General features: G+C 39.4%; 2 protein-coding genes across 3 annotated transcripts in view; one reads left to right on the forward strand and one right to left on the reverse strand.

Moving 5' to 3' along the window:
* Window positions 1–21,601, reverse strand: part of Pdzd11 (PDZ domain containing 11) — a 117,058-nt gene that overhangs the window by 62,219 nt on the left and 33,238 nt on the right. The window lies entirely within an intron of this gene.
* Window positions 114–6,489, forward strand: Awat1 (acyl-CoA wax alcohol acyltransferase 1). Its single transcript, XM_047537092.1, has 7 exons — window positions 114–246; window positions 1,172–1,279; window positions 1,538–1,608; window positions 2,537–2,741; window positions 3,413–3,584; window positions 5,391–5,590; window positions 5,806–6,489. Exons 1-7 carry the CDS (start codon window positions 171–173, stop codon window positions 5,958–5,960), a joined length of 987 nt encoding a protein of 328 aa, XP_047393048.1. The 5' UTR covers window positions 114–170; the 3' UTR covers window positions 5,961–6,489.

Consider the following 21,601-nt stretch of genomic DNA (forward strand, 5'->3'; position numbering starts at 1 on the left):
CCTGCCTCTGCAGTGGGTGGGGGGAGGGAGGACAAGGAGGGGAGAGGGCAGGCACCAACTCCTCATAATCATCATATACATTCACTATTGAGCGAGCTTCCAGAGACTGACAGCACCTTACCTTGGAACACTGCTCTGGGATCTTTGTCTCCCTCAGGCTCCTGGGCATCATGCCTTTTTCTAAGCAGCCTAATCACTTCCAGAGTCTGAGTCTTCTGCACTGGCCCTTGAGCTACCTTGCCATCTGTGAGTACTGACCTAGCAAGAAGACAAAGTCAGAGGCCAGGACCAGATCTTGGGTGATTTCATGGGAAGTTCCATTTTCGAACTTTTGATCAGCTGAGATGGTAGTAGAGAGTAGAGCCAAGGAGTCTCAAGTTCATTGAGTGCTCTGGAGAAGTATGAGATACAGCCCCAGGGCCTAGCAAGAACAGGGAAGTGGGTGGCACAGGGTCATGATGGGCATGAGCTATCCAACTAATTTCAGTTACTTCCTATCCATACCTATCTAGAGAGGGAAAATGAGACCTGGGGAGTGTTCCTTTATGATCATGTGGAGTGTGACAAAGGAACCCTTAGTAATATAGAGTTAGAGAAGTTAGTCTATGTGTGAATCACAGAATTATCTACTCTGTGAGAGGGGTGGTAGCATGGGGGAGGAGACCAAGGCAATAGAAGGAATGATAAATGAGTAAGAGGACAAGAATGGTGAGTAAGAAACAGTAGAGAAATGAAGATGTTAGGTGGAGTGGGTATAGAGAGAGATGGATAGTATAGATGTAAAGGAGAGTGGGTTTAGTGGTTTAACAAGGATTCAAGGATGATGGATAGGAAGGGAGATAGGAGACAAGAAAAAAAATGTTTTCCTAATGGGGGTAGGAGTAAAAAAATAAAGCTGATGACAAGAAGAGAGCAGGAGTACGAGATGATGACTGAGCAGAGAGGCAGGGGGACAGGGACAAGGAGTAGGAAGAGAAATAGGACTTTCATATGGTAAATAGTAGAAGAAATTTTTGAAGCACAGGGAGCCATGGATGATGGATGCACAGGGTCTGGACTGTACTGAGGGCTAGGACCAGAAGTATGAGTATTATGGAGAGTTTGTAAAGGAACTAGACATGGTCAAGTTCTTCTGGCAGTACAAATTTGAACTGACATGTTCCCTTATCAGTTTGGATCTTGCAGCCATTGTTCATTTACCTGCTGTTTACATCCTTGTGGCCACTGCCAGCATTTTACTTTGTCTGGTTGTTCCTGGACTGGAAGACCCCAGAGCAAGGTAAGACTGTTGGACCTAGAAGAACTGCTCCATCTTAACCTGCATCCCTGCATGGTGAGTCCTGCATATCATGCCACAGGCCTTTCCTCTAAGTTCTGAGTCACAGCAGCTACACCAGCCAGGACCATCCTAGGGTCTCTTCCTTACCGCCTCTCTAGCAGAGATATCGCCTGACCAAGCTGCCTGGGAAGCCTGTGTGAGTGAGAGGTGTGGAGTGGCACATACTGATATCATTTCCTTCTGGAACTTTTGTTTCAGGTGGAAGGCGTTCAGCCTGGGTAAGGAACTGGTGTGTCTGGACTCATATCAGGGACTATTTCCCCATTACAGTAAGTGTCTCTTATTCAGTGTCCCACACAGATTCCAAAATTCCCATATTTGTCATTGCTACCAAATAACTAGGGTTATCCATAAGGAAGATAAACATCTTAGAGGAGTCTCAGTCCATGTTAGATAACCTCTGCATTCTGCTAGGATATTTTAGACACCTTTGGCATGACCTGCCAGATGACACAGATGGAAGGCAAATAAGAGTTCAGTTCAGTTTAACATAGATCTAAATCCTCCTCTGACCCACATATTTGGGGTAAAGAGGAATAGATAGGATGCAATTCTCTGCTATCAAAGAGCTCACATCTAATGGGGAAGACAGATGCATATATAATCACAGTTTGCTACAAGGCACAGAAGTAGTTCAGATGGAGAATATTAAGGAAAGGTTTCCCAGACATGGTGAAATGTATTCAGGGTTTTCAAGATTCAATAAAAGTCACTGAGGTCGATAATAAAAGGGGTTGTGGGAAAACAATACTAGGAAGAGGTTCTAGAAATTTACTGTTCTTCTCATCCTCTGGGCATTCTTTGCAGTAGGTGACTACTCTGGTTTTTATTTTTATTTATTTTCTAATTCTTAAGAATATATTTGAACAGATAGGGATTCACAAATTCTGCCCTGATGTTTTAGAACACAGCTTCCTGGCCTTCATCAGGTAACAGCACTCAAAGAAAATGACAGCATGCATCAAGAACACTGACATAGATGGCTGAGAGTAATTGCAGCCACAGGCAAGAGGCCTGGCAGTTCCAGCTGGCCTAGATTCTGCCTTGCTACCCCAGGAAAGAGGAGACCAACACCTGGGCCTCTGAAACCCAGGCATGCTCTATCTATTCGAAAACTGTCCCAGAAAGCACCCAGATCCTTTGGTTTTCCCATGTGAACTCATTCCAACCTCTTCGCATTTCTCTCCATAACTACAGATCCTGAAGACTAAAGACCTGCCACCCCAGCACAACTACCTCATGGGGGTTCACCCCCATGGCCTCCTGACCTTCGGTGCCTTCTGTAACTTCTGCACAGAGGCCACAGGTTTCTCGAAGACCTTCCCGGGCATCACTCCTCATTTGGCAACACTGTCCTGGTTCTTCAAGATTCCCCTTATTAGGGACTATCTCATGGCCAAAGGTGCTTCTGATCATACTCATTGGAGCTTCTGATCCATTTCTTTTTTTTTTAAATACTTTTTTTAGCTGTTGACAGATCTTTAATTTATTCATTTTTATGTGATGCTGAGAATCAAACCCAGTGCCTCACACATGCTAGGCAAGTGCTCTACAACTCCAGCCCCTCTGATCCATTTCTATGCTTGGAAATGTGCCCTTTTAAGTCCCCTTTCCTCATAGCACAGTAGTCCAAAGCATATGTTCTGGAACTAATATGCTTGGCTTTGAAGCTTGGCTCTGTCACTTGCTATGTGATCTTGGACAAATTAGCTAATCTCTGTTGATCTCAGTAGCCTCATCTGTAAAATGGTGCTAATGGTAATAATCTGACCTTGGACATGGTATGGTAACTAAATGAGATACTGTAAGTAAAGCATTCAATATAATGCCTGGCACAGAGTATGTGCTCAATAGACAATAGCCACTGTTATCAATGGAAAAGGCAAGAATAAAATTCAAGTTGGGATTCAGAAAATGCTTCTGATTATCCCACTAAAAATCTTCCTACTGTAGCTTTCATCCAGTGCCTCCTGCAAAATGGATGTATTGCCTCGAAGTGGAATGTGTTTGGTTTATCCACAGCTGCCTTCTCTCCTGATCAGTTTGCTCCTGTCTCTGCTTGATTCTCTCCAGGTGTGTGCTCTGTGAGCCAGCCAGCCATCGACTACCTGCTGAGCCATGGCACTGGCAACCTTGTGGGCATTGTAGTGGGAGGAGTGGGAGAGGCCCTCCAAAGTGTGCCCAACACTACCACCCTCATCCTCCAGAAGCGCAAGGGGTTTGTGCGCACGGCCCTCCAGCATGGGTAGGTGTCCTTTTCAGAGGAGTGGGTTGCCCTCTCTGAGTAGCATGACTGTGTAGGTGATGCCAAGATGAATCCCATAGAGTCTTTCCCTCAAGGAACTTACAAATAAGAGAAATGGGTGTAGAATTTCAAAAAGGTTTCTCTCATCCATTCCTGAACTAGCTGGACCAGTTCTAGGAAGCCACACCATAAAACTAGGGTTCAATGTCAGAGGCTAGGGCTGCCTTAGTATATTGATGATGCCCACATGATCTCTATCATGACTGATAGATATAATCTTCATCTGTCTGTTAATGGGCAATGCAGAAGGCATTACAGCAGAGTGAGTATGTGTGTAGGAGCTGGAGTCAGGGGCCTGATTTAAAATCCTTGCTCTATAGGATAGTGTGTAGCTCAGTGGTAGAGTGCTTGCCAAGAATGCACAAGGCCCTGGGTTCTATCCATAGCATGACAAATAATAATTATAATTAATAAATCATATGCTGACTCCATGACTTACAATGCACCCTGGGATGGGTTACTTAACCATTCTGAGGCTTGATGTTTTCATCTTCATAATGTGGCTACTAATCCTTGTCACTGCTTCATAGGGTGATTGTGGGCTTTGAATGAATTCACCCACATAAAGCACTTACCATGTGCCTGGCATATAATAAGTTTTCGATAAATGTGAACCACTCTGACTTAAGAGATACAGAGAAGGAATCTGATGCTGGAGGTATAGGGTGCCTCCATTAGTTCAGCATCTAGTTCCCTAGATATAGGCATGATTATCCCATTGTACACTCAGAGAAGAGGGAAGCGTATCTGAGGATCTTACCCAAGGGCCTGCCATCAGACTGGAGTAGAATGTAGGTGACAGAGCTCTGAGCTTGGAGCAGGGAGTTCTGGGTTCTAGTACAAGTCCTGTCATACCCTGACTGCCTGAGTGACCTTCTCCTTTTCAAACTGGGCCCTGGATTCCCCCACTGTGTCCTCTACTGTCTTTGCTGTGAGGAACCAGTAAGGTAACATATGTCAGGGTGCTGAGAGATTGCCATTAGCAACTCACAAAGATGTGTACAACAAAGAGTCTGTTCTTTTTTTACTTCTCTCTCATTTGAGAAACTTAAGGAGCCTCATTCTCTACCTAGGGCACTGTTCAGGGTAGAGTATCATGGTCTCTGGAAGGGAAACAACTTTTTTCTGCTCTAATCCCATGATCCATAGCCCCCTTGAGTGAGGAACACATCATATATGTGTATGTATGCAAAAGTGCCCTCATCTTTTCTATACTTTCTAACAGAAAGAGTCAAGTGTTCTCCTCCTTGACACCTGGAAGATTTTCACAATGTGGGTCTCTGGGGATCTCTACCAAACTCTTCTCTCTGTGCATCACTATATCTTGTCCTTAATACCGGCCCAAGGAAAACACTCTCACTGGCCTCAAACATTTCAGGACAAAAGATACTAAGTAGGGGAGCATTGTTTAGTGCAAACAGGAATGCTTTAGGTCCCTGGAATTTTATCATAATACATGGGAGCCCAGCCAAGTGCAGTGCACATGCCTGTAGTCCTAGCAACTTGGGAGGCTGAGGCAGAAGGATCTCCCAGCCTTGGCAAATTCGTAAGACCCTCAGCAACTTAGTGAGACCCTGTCTCCAAAAATAACAAAGTCCTGGGGATGTAGCTTAGTGGTAAGGTGCCCCTGGGTGCTCCAGTACCCTCCCCCCCAAAAAAAGATGGGAGCCCGGCTATGAATAAATGTTCTTTCAGGGAGGTTCCCACCCTAGTCCGTTTGGGAAATAAGTTGGTGTTTTCCTACAGGGCTCATCTGGTCCCTACCTTCACTTTTGGAGAAACTGAAGTGTATGACCAGGTGGTATTTCACCAGGACAGCAACATGTACAAATTCCAGAGCTTCTTCCGTCGTATCTTTGGTTTCTATTTTTGTGTCTTCTATGGACAAGGATTCCGCCAAGGCTCACTTGGGCTCCTACCATATAGCCGGCCTATTGTCACAGTGGGTGAGTTCTGCTTTTAGCCCCAAGATCACTACACCTCTTCCACAACATCTACATCAGCCTTCCCTGCCCTGCCTCCATCAAAGGAGGGTGGCAGCCAAGGAGAAGTTGGGAGCTGACTTGGACTGCCAGAGGGCTGGGCACAGGGAAGGAGAGAAGGCCAAAGGAAAAGAAGATTCTAGCATGTTCACACTTCTCTTTCCCATTTCTCTTGGCAGTCGGTGAGCCTTTGCCACTGCCTCAAATTGAAAATCCAAGCCAGGAGATGGTGGACAAATACCACGCACTCTATATGGATGCACTGCACAAACTGTTTGACCAGCATAAGACCCGATATGGCTGCTCAGATGCCCAGAAGCTGCTTTTCTTGTAACTGAAGAGACTGAGTGCCTGAGTGAATGTAGGAGCATCTGCCTTGGAGAGGAGACTCGCTGCTAACAAAAGAAATGGAAGGAAGTGGGATAAGGAAAGCTGTGTGTTAGGGAAGGGCATTAGGAGTTCCTTCCTGGCCACAGTGATGCCCTCTCAGGAGTTGTCCCTGAGGAGCCTCACTTTATCCTCCTGGCTTTTCTCTCTGAGCCTGACACTCCAGATCCTGAAGAACTCGAATGATGGCTCGGTAGCCCTCACGCCATTTTTTAAAATCTTAATACAATTTTAAAATTGAGATATAACTTTCATATCATATACTTAATTTGCTTAAAAGTGCAAAAGTCAGTAATATTTAGTATATTCAGAGTTGTATAATTGCCACCACTATCTAGTTTGGGAATTTTTTCAGCATTTTCAAAAAACCAGTAAACATTAGCAGTCACTGCCCACTCCCCTAGCCCCTGATGACCACTCATCTACTTTCTGTCTCTATGAATTTGCCAATTCTGAGTATTTCATATAAATGGAACAATATATTATGTGTCTTTTGTGGTTGTTTTCAAGATTCCTCTATGTCACTGTATATGTCAGTACTTTTTATTCCTTTTTATGGCTGAGTAATATTCCAATGATCATATACACCACATTTTGTTTATCCACTCATTAGCTGATGGATATCTGCGCTGTTTCTACTTTTCTTAAAAAAAATTTTTAGTTGTAGATGGACACAATACCTTTATTTATTTATTTATTTTATGTGGTACTGAGGATCAAACCTAGTGCTTCACATATGCTAAGCAAGCACTCTACTACTGAGCTACAACCCCAGCCCCTGTTTCTACTCTTTAGTTATTATAAATAGTGCTGCTGTAAACATTCATGTACAAATTTTTGTGTGAGAGTCTATTGTCCTCAAATATGAAGTCTTGCTGGGCATGGTGGCACATACTTTTAATCCCAGCAGCTCAGGAGGCTGAGGCAGGAGGATCACAAGTTCAAAGTCAGTCTCAGCAATTTAGTGAGACTATGTCTCAAAATGAAAACTAAAAAAGGGCTGGGAATGTGGCTCAGTAGTTAAGCACCCCTGGGTTCAAACCTCAGTACTGAAAAAATATGAAGTCTTACTTTATGCCCACACCACTACCAAGCATGCCTTTTGGATAGATAAAAATGAACCTCACTCAGGATCATTTTTTTCAATTGGCATAGACAATTGCACATAAGTCACATTGTCCTAATAATGATCCCCTGACTTCCTAATCTCAAGGTATTTGCAACTGTCCACTCGATATCTACATTTAGTCCTTACTAAATTCTATCAAAAAGTTTTTTTAAAGGCTACATTCTAAAATTGTAAAAGAGTAAACAAAAACATAGATGTCTGTTCCTTCACAAGGCAATCACAAGAGGAATGCTTCAAAAATGAAATGACTGGGGCTGGGGTTGTGGCTCAGTGGTAGAGGGCTTGCCTAGCACGTGTGAGGCACTGGGTTCGATTCTCAGCACCACATAAAAATAAACAAACAAATAAAGGTTAAATAAAAAGAATGCTTTAAAACAAATGAAATGACAAAAAGTTCAAAGACCATTTAGAGTATTAGCCTTTTTCCCCCTTCACTTAACCCTTACCTATTGGGCTTTAGAGGGATTTCAACCTCTTCTCTCACTTTATACTGTCTCAGGTCCAAAATAGCTATTTCTAACCTAGATTTACCTCATAAGCAATAGCCCAGTATAGCCAATTTAGCAATCTCCAACAAACACATGACCCTCAGTGTCCCCAGTACCAGGTAAATAATCTCTCTCCTCCCAACATCCTAATCGAACCAGTGCCCTTTCTCCTTCTCTACTGCCATCACCTAGTCAAGGCCCTCACCAAAATTCCTAGACTATTGCTATTCATTCTAATAAACTTCACTGTAATCAACCCATCCAGCAGACTACTTCCAGGGTAATCTTGCTAAAACTTAAATCTGACTAGTCACATTGCTGCTTAAAATACATTATTGTTCCTAAATTTTCTCTACCAGAATATCCTAAATTGTGCTCTATGTACCAATAACTTTCCTTAGACATTAATTACTAATGCACAAAAAAATGGTAAAATTAAGTGTGGTGGTTGATGGATTAGATAAAGTTAGATGTATTTATTGATGTATTTCAGTCTTTAAAAATTTTTTTTAGTTGTAAATGGTCCAATACCTTTATTTTATTTATTTTTACACAGTGTTGAGGATCAAATGCAGTGCCTCACATGGGCTAGGCAAGTGCTCTACCACTGAGCTACAGCCCCAGATCATAGTTTAAGATCTTTATTGTACTAATGGACATTGTGATTTTCCAAAAGGGAGAATGTATTATTTCACAAGCGTATCTGAAAACGGAGCCCTTGTTTCAAATAACACCTCATGGAACATTTAGTGTTCCTATAGATACAGTCTTGGAAATGCTGACCTACAGGATAAAGTTCACACTCCTCAGTATGGCAAAGAAAGTTGCTAGTACTATAGAGAAGGTGGCTGATTTGGTTTGGGAGCCATCCAGATTGGAATATGCCTTTTTAGGAATAGACCAAATCAAAACTTCATAGGGAATGCTCAGAGGTAACTAATTAAAAGGGAAATTGGATTTGAATCATTTCTACCTATTTTGGTTGTTTCTTCTAGGAAAGGTAAGTGAGAGAAGCATTTTCCAGAAAAGTTCCAAGAGCACACATAGGAACAAGATTATCTGTGTTTCATGGTCATGGCTGCCTATAAAAGTAAAAGAACAGATGGATGGCAGTTAAAGCCTATGCTTTCTTAATACCATCAGCCAGTTTCTCATCCTCAAAAATTCAGTCCTCCATACCCATACCCTCTCCCTGACAATGCAATCTGTCTCCTGCTCCTTCTTTCCACACCTCTGCGAATGTTTTTGAGATACCCTAATACTTTTAACGTTTGCTCCATACTCTGGATGTCACAGTGAATTCCTATGTGAACACCAGCAAAGGATTAATCATGGAATGAATGTAAGTGGGAAGGAACATTTCCAATGGTTGGCCAGGAGAGTGACCCCTAGTGGACCAAATGGCCACTAGGTAATGGTGGAGGCAGAAAGTGAACAGACAACTTAAGTGATGTCCAGAGGGTTCCCATAGAGGGGAGAACTGTACTTGCTGTGGTTTTAAAACCAGGCAATCAATCAGGGAGTTCAACACCTCCCTACACTCATGGGTCATCGTGTTCACTGGGCCATCGTGAAGGCCATTTTCCCTCATAATCCCCCTATTAATCTTTTCAGATTTACCTCCAATATCATGATCTAAAGTACTACATTGGACAACATTATGTTTTCTGAACATGTTCACATCTCATTTTTTCTTCTCATGTTCTATGTGGTAAAGTGTATTCATTTTATAAACCTGTATTGAATATCACCTTCTCAGTGAAGCCTTCAGAAGACAAAATGAATTATCCTTTCTTCATTCTTCTATAACCTTTCATTGGGTCTGCTATGGAACTTGCCATATTACACTACAGCATAATTATCTGTTCCTAGGCAAGTCTTTCCTACTAGTCTGAGAGCTTCCTGAGAACAGAAACTACTCCATATTTGTTGTAGCATTTCCAATGTCTAGAGTAGGGCCTGACATGTGATAGCCACTATATCTATTTCCATGTATTATCAGAAAGGAAAGAAGGAGCTTCGTAAGATATTTCATAGAAGAAAAGCACTAAGATAAAGTCAGGACATTTGGGTCAAAAGTGTGCTAGATTAATTAATTAAAGTCTAATAAGCTAAATCACATGGCAAAAAAAGCTACATAAAAGAAAAACTGGTAGAAGTTCGGAGAAATCTAAACTTATCATAAATATTTAGAAAATGAAGATTTAATACAGCCTCAGCAATCTGCAACAAGCTTCATACACTGAAGCTCTTTGAACACAGGAACTATGAATGTGTAGCTTGTCTCTATATTCCCACCCGCTAGCACAGTACCTGACTCATTGTGGATGCTTAAGAAATAATTGTTGAATGAATGAATCCAAAAGACCCATGATGTGGGCAATTTATAATTTTTCTAAAGCAAGTAACTTAGCCAGTGAATGAACTAAACCATATAAAAATTTAAACTTGATTTTGTCACTCTTGATGCATGGTTTAATCTCAGTAAGGACAGGAAGGAGAAACTTGAAATTTTCAGTTAGAGCCTTGCAATATGGAACTCATACAATTTTAGGATTTATGTCTTGGGATGTATTTCTCACATATCAAGTATCTGCTGTATAACATAAACGAAGTCCTCAACATTTTGCTCTTGGAATATAACAAATCTAGTAGACAAAATTCTGATTTTAAAAAAGCGTGGGCCAGGAACCAAGGTGCATGCCTGTAATCCCAGCTTGGGAGGTTAAAGCAAGGAGGACTGCAAGTTCAAAGTTTCAGCAACTTAGAGAGACCTTGTCTCAAAAACAACAACAACAACAACAAAGAAACAAAAAACACAATGGGCTGGGGATGTGTCTCAGTGATTAAGTGCCCATTGGTTCAATCCCTTGTACCAAAAAAATAAAAAATATATGAACATAGAAAAGTTCCCACAAGAATGGGATCCTAATTAGAATAAGTTATACTCCATGTATATATAATGTGTCAAAATACACTCCACTGTCATGAATATCTAAAAAGAACAAATTTTTTAAAAAAGAAAGCAGAATTTGAAAAGACTTTAAAAAATTAAAAAGTGTAAGCAGGTGCTAGGTGGTAAGTGCTGACAATCACAGCTACTCTGGAGGTTGAGAAGGGATCACTCAAGGCCAGCAGTTGTAGACCAACCTGGGTAACATAGCAAGACCCTGTCTGAAGGCAAAAATGTATGGAGACTGGGGTGTAGCTCAAGAGGTAGAGCACTTCCCAAGCTTGTGCAAGGCCCTGTGTTCCACCTCCAGCACTGCAAACAAAAAAGTATGGCGATGAATAATACAATAAACACTATAAATTAGGTTGTCAAATGATTAAAAACATAGTGGGCAGAACAAGAAATTGTATTTTCTTTTTTAAAAATATTTTTGAGTTGTAGATGGTCACAATACCCTTATTTATTTATTTTTATGTGGTGCTGAGGATTGAACCCAGGACTTCACATGTGCTAGGCAAGTGTTCGATCACTGAACCACAACACCAGTCCTACATTTTTACAAATGTATATGAACCATTCACAATTATTATTTATGTAGTTGGAAATAAAACACTTGGTAAATAAAAAAGATAGAATCTCTACATACTATAGTCACAGGACACACTATAGTAAACTTAGAAATAAATAGTAAATATAGAATTAGAGTCCATAGCTGAATGGGAATTAAAAATATTCTCCAGACAACTGGCTCATAAAAGAAATTTAGAGGATATGGAATATGATGGGAGAAATGAATAAAATGTAACTATGCATATAAAAATGTATGGAAATTCAAAATGATCCTGGAACACCTAGAAATATCAGCTAAGAAGTACTCAAAAAGCAAAATTAAGGATATGTCAAATGGACACAAGAGCAATCTGAAAAACTTGCAACACCAAGGCTGGAATAATTCGAGCAATATGATAAATAATGAATTATTATATTATAATCCAAAGTATATTATATTATGTATTAGAATATAAATAATTATGCCATATTGAGTTTATTGTTTATTACAAACATTATCACAGTATTATAAATGATGTATTAATATTATGACAAGAGTTATTTAATAACATTATTTTATTATTTAATCATATTATATAACTATAGAATATAATAATTATATTGTAGTTATATTATTCATAATATAGAATATATTATTATAATTATCATGTATTATATTATAGCATATACTATATTATAATAATCATATTAATTTATAATATCAAATTTAATAATATATTAAATTACTTCCTATATGTTTTAATAATAAAATAATGTTGTAATGTGAATCTATATTGATATAAATTATTAAATAAATGAATAAATGGTGGCTAAAGGACAAGTCTTCTTTACAGATGAATTACAAATACATATGGCTAGTCTCCCATGAAGTCTGGGGTTTAATCAATAGTAATGTAGCAATATCAATATCTCAGTTTTGACAAATGTGCCATGGTTCTATAAGATGTTAATATGCTGGGCATGGTGGTGCACACATGTAATCCCAGCAACTTGACAGGCTAAGGCAGGAGAATGGCAAGTACAAGGTCAGCCTCAGCAATTTAGCAAGACGCTGCTCCAAAATAAAAATAAACAGGGCTGGGAATATAGCTCAGTGGCAGAGCATCCCTGGGTTTGATTCCTAGTACCTAAAAAAAATAGATGTTACTATTAGGGAAAACTGAGGATGAAGTATTACTGGAAATTTGTGTGTCATCTTTGTAGTTTTTTTGTAAATACAAAATTATTCCAAAATAAACAAATTTTTAAAAAAATGCATAACTTGCTGCCAAATCAGTACTGAGAGAAAAACTCATCACTTAAATGTTTTATTTATAAGAAAAAAGGAGAGAACTGGGGGTATAGCTCAGTGGTAGAGGACTTGCCTAGCATGTGAGAGACCCTGGGTTCCATCCCCAGCACTGCAAAATAGGAGGAGGAGGAGAAAAAGAATAATAATAAAATGATGATGATCAATTATATCCCTACCTTAAAAGCTTAAAAAGTGAAAGTGCTAATCAATATATAATATATGATACAATATTATATAATTTTTAATAAATCCATGTATGTGTCTATATGTTACTGGTCTCCTTCCATAAGCAAAGTTTATGTTTTCATAGACTTTTCTGTTGAGAATAATTTCAGATTTAATGAATAACCATAAGGATAGTACAGATTTCCCATGTGCCTCATACTCAGTTTCCCCCATCTTTGCTATGATGTATCTGTTACATTTAAAGATCCAATATTAATACATTATTATGAACTATCCTTTATTCAGATTCCTTTTTACAGCTCCAGGATCCCATGCAGGATGCCCCATTTCCTTTAAGTCTTATGTCTCCTTTGGCTCCTCTTGGCTGTAGTAATTTCTCAGACTTTCCTTGTTTTTAATGATCTCAACAATTTTAAGGAATGCTGGTTAAGTACATTTGTAGGATGCCTCTCTACTGGAATTTGGTTTTCATCATAATTAGACTGGGGTTATGGGTTTTTAGAAAGGAAGTCTGCAGAAGTAAAGGGCCATTTTCACCACATTGTAGCTGGGATACATACTATCAACATGAAGCATCACTGCTGGTGACCTTGATCACTGGCTGAAGTAGTGTTTGGCCGGTTTCTCCACAGTAGAGACACTCTTTCTCCCTGCTTTCCATACTGTATTCTGGAAAAAGATCTCTATGCAGAGTTCGCATTAAGGAATTTGGAGTTAGGCTTCCCCTTTTTGAAGATGGAGCACCTGATAAATTACTGGAAATGCTTCTGCACTCTAGATTTGCCTCCAGCAACTTTTCTTTTCTTTCTTTCTTTCTCTTTCTTTTTTCCTTTCCTTTCTTTCTCTTCCTTCCTTCCTTCCTTCCTTCCTTCCTTCCCTCCCTCCCTCCCTCTCCTCTCCTCTCCTCCCCTCCCCTCCTCTCCTCTCCTCTTCCTCCCCTTCCCCCTCCTCCCTCCCTCTCCCTCTCCCTCTCTCTTTTTCTCTCTCTGATGAGGCTGGGTGCAGTGGCTCATGCTTGTAATCCCAGCAACTTGAGAGGCTGAGGCAGGAGGATCCCAAGTTCAAGGCCAGCCTCAGCAATTTAGCAAAACTCTCAGTAACTTAGTGAGACTCTGTCTCAAAATAAAAATTAAAAGGGCTGAAGATGTGACTTATTGGTAAAGTTCCTCTGGGTTCAATCTCAGCACCAAAAAGAAAAGGAAAGAAAGAAGTATAAGGGAACAGGAAACTCCTGTCCTTTGAATAAGTGGTTTCAAGATAGCAGGTTCCCCTTGCTAGAGCAGTATTCCCTAGAATATATCTTGGTATAGAATGTTCTTGGGATGTGTCCTGGGGGAAATGTTCTTTGGTCAATAAGTTTGATTTCCAATGTAACAGTGTTGAAAGGTGGTGGGATTTTTATAAAGTGATTAGTGAATTAAAGAGGATCAATGCCTTTCTTATAAGAATGGGTTAATTCTAAAGGACTGTATTAGGTATCTTGAGAGCAGGTTGTTATAAAGCAAACCTGCCCCTCGTGTTTTGTCTCTTTCTCAAGTCCCTGTTTTTCATTTCATGTTCTGCCATGAGTTGAAAAAAGGAATAAGGCCCTCGCTGGTGTCATACTCTTGGACTTCACAGCCTCTAGAACCATGAACAAAAATAAACCTCTTCCCTTTATAAGTTACCCAGTCTCTTATGTTTGGTTATTGCAACAGAAAACAGACTAAGTATATATAACACTCTCTTAGAAATTAACAGTTTAGAAATTAACAGTAGATATCAATCCTAAAGTAAAGAAACATGCTTAGCATTATTAACCCAATTCCTTAAAAACTTATCAGCACCAACAACTATCTTGGAAAATATGCTTTGGGAAACATCACTAGAGAAGTGAATAAAGACAAAAACTTTACAAGTCAAATTAGCTTAAATCCTCAAAGAACAAGAACAATGGCTAGCCTCCAGAAGGGAATCTAGCAAGATTCAGAGTGGGCAAAAAGAAATGTTTTATTCATGTTGAAGAGAGGGGGCTATTAGTGTAGTAAAAGAATGGAATTTACAATGAGCACTAAGCTAAAAATCAGTGAGAAGTAACAGAAATTGAACAGGTGGTATCAGTCTGATGTCCCTGTGGGGACATCAACTGATTTTTCTCTTGAGTTTTCCAAGTACATATGGTTTCTCCTTCCCATGAGTAGATACAAGAACATCATTGGGCCCCAAACTGTGGAACTGCCAAAATTGGCAGTAATAACCAGCCATTCCCAAGAAGTATTTAATCTACCTCTTTCTCTTGGAAAGTTTCTACCTTTTAATTAATGACACTTTGGCTCAAGGAGGGATCATCTGTTCTCTTCCCACTTAGTGACCCAAATACATAAGCTCTGGTGACCAAACATATGCCAAGGTGCCTGCCTCATAGACAGGCTCCTGGGTTGCACTCAAGTATTTCTGCACTTCCTTTGGTGACAAACCACATCTCAACTCATACTGGAAAAATATCAGCTCTGCAGGTTGTGGCAAATAACCCATTCTATGGGTTATTCTGAAAATTTTGGAAAGAGGTGGAGGCACATAGGAACTCAAAGTGAAAAAGAAGTATAAATGCACATAGATGGATCTTCATCACAAAAGCTATTTGAGGTTGGTCTCTTTAGTCAATGTCATGGCTAATATCTTTTGTATGTATAAATCTAGATTGACAGGGAATCAAGTATTTTTATTAAGTGTTTCTAAGTGTCTTATCCTCTCTAAATTCTCTGAGGCATTTGATACTCATGTTTACTTTCCTCATGTTTTTTTTTTCCCCATTTAAATGTTTGGTTTGAAAATCTAACTTTTGTAAGTCCCTCTTTCTAAAATTCTCTTCTTCCTTGGTGCAATGTCAGAGTTCCAATCTGATTCCCCCAAAACCATCACTATGGTCATCTCTCAGTGGTCAGCTCTTTGTCCTCCACTTCTCACAAACAAGGGTTCATTTTTTCATTTTTATTGGTACATTATGATTATACAAGATAGTGGGAATCATTATGACATATTTGTACATGCACATAGCATAATTTGACCAATTCTGTTCCCCAGTATCTCCCCTTATCCTCCCCCTTCTCCCTCCCCCTAATACCATTCCTCAACTTAGTCTTCCTTCTATTGTTATGAGGTCCCTTTTTATTACTTCTCTCTAGTTTCCACAAGAGAGTGAATATAAGACCCTTGATTTTCTGAGTTTGGTTTATTTCATTCAACATCATACTCTTCAGTTCCATCTGTTTTACTGCAAATAACATATTTTCATTCTTTTTTATGGCTAAATAAAACTCCATTGTATATATATACCACATTTTCTTTATCCATTCATTCTTTGATGGGCACCTAGGTTGGTTCCATAACTTGGCTATCTTGAATTACACTGCTATAAACATGGGTATATACGTATTGCTATAGTGTGCTAGCTTTAATTCTTTTCGAATATCACTAAAGAGTAGATTTCCACAGTAGCTACATTCATTTACAATCCCAAGGGATTCATTTTTTGTTAGGACCTTAAATTATCCCTTCTAAGCAACACTAGATCCAAATCTAGAATTCTGGCTGCTCAATCAAGTACATTAAATTTGAAAACTGCAGAAAGGGGGTTTCCACACACAGGGACCGTGAGTGACAATTCTGCATTTATTGCTCCATAATTTATTGCTCTTCCCCACAGTCCTGTCAAATAGATATTCCTATCGCAATATTATCCATGATGAAACTTAAGCTCAGAGAAATCAAATAACTTTGCCTAGCCATCTGCAGATTATGGGATGAAGGAGTAGAAAATATGGGAAATATGAAAACTTAGATATGCCACCTCTTCCCCCATCCAGGTTAGCCTTTCAGGCTGGTCAAATTGTAAGTTGCCCTCACAGTGGGCTATAAGAGGTGCTGGATAGGCCCAATAGCCTTCAAAACATCTTTGCAAAGCTCTCCTCAGTCCCACTGCTCCTAAAGTACCTTAATTCCTTGGGGTTCCTTAAAGATCCTAAAGTGGAAATATACCCAAGAGAAGAAACAATAAACTGAATTACTGACATGCAATCACTCATAAAATATTTATCAAGCACAATTTATTAAGCAAATGGGATGATATAATAACAACCGCTTAGATTTGCTTAGCTCTGCAGATTTGCAGAGCCTCACCATAATTTGCAGAAGTAATTAAGGATAAGATTATGATTTTCATTTTACAGATGATGAAATTGTGATTCAGAGAATTTGAGTGACTCATCCATGGTGACACACTTGAGTCCCACTTCAGGGCTCCAATTTAGATCTTCTTATCTTCTGTCCTATGCTCTTTCCCTTCTATCACAATTATTCAAGGGGTTTACAAGTGAGAACTCAAGACAAACATATGTGAAGATTTAAATAATAAGATAACAGTATAAGTAATGCCAAAGGATGTTAAAAATGCCAAATGACTGATTCAAACAACAATTACAGTAGGAATGACTAGAAAGGCCACCGCTGGTAAGATTCAGCAGAGAAGGATTAAAAAATGAAGTGAAACGTAAGCCTGACCTAGGAAACATGGTAGGAAAAGGATAGCTGGAGAAGAAAGGGATGGATTCAAGTGGATTCAAGTATGGGGAAGGGATAAATGAAGGTAAGGAGGTGAGAAAGTGCAAGATATATATGGAGAGAGAAAGAAAAAGACTGATTTAACTATAAATGAGAAGATTATATTGAGGGAGAATGGGGAATAAGATTGGGGAAAATCTCTTGAAAATAATTTTTTTCTTTTTTAATTGGTTCCTTTTAGTTGTACATGACAATAGGATTCATTTTGACATAATTATAAAAGCATGGAATATAATTTGTTCTAATTCCATCCCCAGAATTTCCCCTTTCCCTCTCTTCCTCCCTTTTCCTATTCCCTTCCCTCTACTGATCTTTCTGCTATTAACCTATAGTTTTTTTTAAATTAGTATCTTGTGGATGCACATGATGGTGAGATTCATCATGGTATATTCATATACGTAAAGAGGAAAGTTAGGTCAGATTTATTCCACTGTCTTTCCCTATTCCATCTCTCCTCCCTTCCTTTCATTCCCCTTTGTCTACTCAACTGATCTTTAATGATTTTGACTTGCAGACAATAGGAAACTATGAAATACTTTTGAGTAAAGAGTGAAAGGCTGAAAGTAGTATTTGAACAGATTGATCTGGCAATACATGTTGCATAGCATACATTTGTATACAAAGAGACGGGAGGTAAGGACCAGTTAGGAACCTATGACATTCATTCAGCAAGAAGGAAACAGAGAACCAGAATTAAAACAATGGCACTGTGACCATAAAAGAACGTCAACAGCAACAGACAAACCAAAGAAAGCAATGTCAGAATCTGGTGAGATAAGAAGAGAGAAGAGTGGAGGTTGCCTGGGATTTTTCAAGTTTAGGTGACTGGAAGAAAGAAGATGCCATGAGCAGAAATAAGCAAGATGGGTAGGAGAACTGATTCAGGTAGTTTCATTTCTGATATCTTGAATCACAAGTAACAAAGAAAGATATAAATGCAACTGCCCAGTGGACCATTGAAGATGTAGTGGGGAATCTTGGGAGAAAGATTGGTTTTAAAACTGAGTTGGCATGGTGAAATGAAAGGAGCCCTGGGAATCAGGAGACCTGGGGTCTAGCCTCTACCCTGCCACTAACTTAGTAAGTCATGGGCAAGTCATCTCTCTGGGTCTGTTTCCTCAACTGGAAAGGAATGGAATACTCAGGCCCTACATGATCTCTGAGGTATTTTCAAGGACTATGAGTGAACTGAATTGTTTCATTCTCTCAAAGAGAAAAATCAACAATCTAATGGTGGAAGGGCATTAGAACATCCCCAAATGAACTGGGTATGGTGGCGTACACTGTAATCTCAATTAATTGGGAGGTTAAGGCAGTAGGATCACAAGTTTTAGGCCAGCCTGGACAGCTTAGTGAGACTCTGCTCCAAAATAGAAAAAATAAATATGTATTTGGGATATAGCTCAGTGGTAAAACACCCCTGGGTTCAATTCCCAGTCCAAAAAAAAAAAAATGCTATGACTGGCAGATCTCTATTCACTTAGGGACTAAAGGAGAAAGAGGTACCAACAAAGGAGATAAAAAGGAAGTAATCAGAGAAAGAAAAGCAGAAGGAAAAAGACTCTAATTTGAGAGGCTAAAATAAGAAACTAAAATTAAAGTATTACAATGAATGGGATAAATATTTATATCAAATATGACAAAGTGTTAGCCTGTATGCTAAATAAAGACTACATTTAGATATAAGAATACCACTAAGATGTCAATTGTATAAGGATGCAAATAGTAAACATAAGGGAAAGTGTTCAAGCCCACGAGTAATCAAAGCAATAAAATCAACAAATTAATTTCAACCACCCAAAAATATTTTTAATAAAGTCTGATGCTAGAGTTGCAAGGGAACCACACTCATATGTCACTGTGACGCCGAAAATTTGTGCAATCATTTTGAAAATCAGAATCCATAAAACCAATCACACTCTTTGGGATGGTAATCCCACTCCTGGGAACTTGTCTGAGAGACAGAATTATGAAGAAGAAAAAAATGCCTACACATTAAGATGTTCAAAGCACAGAAAAATTGAGTTACCTAAATTTCCATAATAAAGGAAATTTAAATAATAAAGGAGTAGTCAAATAAAATATAATTTATGGATGAATGTAATTTTATGTGGCCATTGAAATGATAAAGCATAAAAGACTTTACTAATGGGGGGAGATATTTACAATGAACAGTTTTTAAAAGAATAATTTTAAGTGATATGTGCATTAGGATTAGACTTCTATAATATAGGCAGATGTATACAAACTGACAAATTATGAAATATGGAAAAATGAAACTGTTTAGGGTTTGAAAGTATAGGTGAATATTTTCTTATAAAATTTAATGTTTTTATGGTGAGATGTTTAGTGTTATTTTAATTAAAAAGTTGTAAACAGGACAGGAAAGACAGTCAAGTGAAGTATAGAAGACAAAGGTAGAGAAAAGATCATTAAGGGTCTTGCTTAAGAGGTAATATGTGTTATTCTAAATGTAGGAAAGTAGGAAGAAAATCAGATTCAGAGAGTTAAGGAGTGATTCTGTGATAAGGGAATGGGCTTTATATTATTCTTTCTAGAAACATGGTAGTGAGCCACACATGGTGGCACAGGCCTATAATCTCAGCAACTCATGAGACTGAGGCAGGAGGATCGCAAGTTTGAAGCCAGTCTGGGCAACTTAGTGAAACTCTGTCTCAAAATAAAAATAAAAAAGTTCTGCAGATTATAGCTCAGTGTTAAAGTACCCCTGGGGTTCAATCCCCAATACCACAAAAAAAGAAATGTGGCAAGGAAATTAATAAAGGTGACTAGAATGGTAGAGATGGCAAGGTTAATGTATCAATGGTATGCTTTGCTTTTTTGGGGGGTTGGTTTTAAAAATGGTATGAAATTATTGGTAGAAGAGACTGACAATGATAAAGAGGGATAAAGGAACATGAAAAGGACTCCCTCTTATTCTGAGACAACAGGGAAAGGGAGAAACGCAAGGTGAATATAGAAGCAGAATTATTGTAAATGAAGAATGAAGAAGTTGAGGTATTAGATCTTCTCAATTTTTCAAGAGGCAAGGTAACTCTTAGAAGGGTAGAATGGAATTGACCTTGAGAAGGTGGAAAATACAAGTTGCTATGGAACATTTGCTAGAAATGCAACAGGCTAAAAAAGACCATAAAGTCCAGGCAGTTAGTCTTGATTAAGCAAATGGGTGTTAAAGAGATTGATGAAATGGAGGAGGCTGAATCAATTACAATAAAGAGAGCATCTTTACTGAGTGGGGCTGGTGGGTAGGTAGATAATAGGCAAGGAGGTTTCAACCACAGATATAAAAGAGAGAGAGCTCAGTCAAGGTAGCAACAGTCAAGGCAGCAGCCATGAGACTGGGAGACTGGTAAGAAGTGGAGGCCAGTTTATTTAATCCTAATGGAAGGATCCTGGGTAGCAGGATCCTGGGTCTTATATATCTAGGGAGACAGAGGATACTCCTCAAGAATGGAAAAAGGAGATACAGGGGCATTGTATAATTTTTTCCTGAGTCCAGCCCCTACCCCCTCTCTCAAGAGAGAGAGAAAGAGAGAGAGAGAGAGAGATTCCTTAGAAATCAATAACAATTTGGTATTGCTAGACAAGAGATCAGAGACAAGGTCAGCAAGGGTGGGATGAAAGAAAGGCAAAGCCAGGGTCTGACTCAGGAGACCAAAGACGCAAGAAGGTGACTTCAGAGGGAGGGGGCATAAAAGGGTGAGCTCAGCCTTCTCACAAATGCCTACCCAGAAACTTATTTCCCAAAGCTAAGAGGTTAACTTCCCAAATTCCATAATCCCACCCAATCCTATAAACCTATAAATGCTAAGACAGCACTTGGGGAGGGGAGGAGTGAATGGGTGAGAAACTCTGAGGGGACCATTCCAGTCCCAGTGCCCTGCCCTGACCTCAAAGTCCTAAAGCCTGATCTGAAAGAATTGAGGACAGATTTATCATTTGTCTGGCACAGGAGCTAGAGAAAGTGAGAGACAATGTGAAGAGCCAGCTCTGGGTGTCAATGCCTGTCACCACCTCATCCTCTGTACAAACCTGCTCTACCCCTCAGTGCTGGAATTTATAGATTCACATAGATGCAAGAGCTCCTCTCTCTTCGTCTGAACCATCCATTCTCCCTTTCACTAAGTACAAGCAAGCTATCAAATGCATTCTGAGCAAACAACATAAAGGAGATCCAATCCCATTCCTGTTCCAAAGGCTCTTATCAACTTGGGCCTTGACCCCTGAGGTTCCTCAGGGTCCCCACCCCATGGTAGGTCTCTACCTCATGATTGCTCACGAGTTCAATAGTGCCAAGCCTCCTGTTGCATGTGGGGCCCTGGCTTGCAGGCTGCCTGGGGTTGCACCCTAT

The sequence above is a fragment of the Sciurus carolinensis genome, chromosome X, assembly GCF_902686445.1.
Source record: "Sciurus carolinensis chromosome X, mSciCar1.2, whole genome shotgun sequence".
NCBI lineage: Eukaryota > Metazoa > Chordata > Mammalia > Rodentia > Sciuridae > Sciurus > Sciurus carolinensis.

Coding starts and splice junctions, on each gene's coding strand:
- Awat1 (XM_047537092.1), top strand. CDS start 171: ATGCCTTTTTCTAAGCAGCCTAATCACTTCCAGAGTCTGAGTCTTCTG. Junction 247..1,171: donor CTTGAGCTACCTTGCCATCT/GTGAGTACTGAC, acceptor TTCCCTTATCAG/TTTGGATCTTGCAGCCATTG. Junction 2,742..3,412: donor GGACTATCTCATGGCCAAAG/GTGCTTCTGATC, acceptor GATTCTCTCCAG/GTGTGTGCTCTGTGAGCCAG.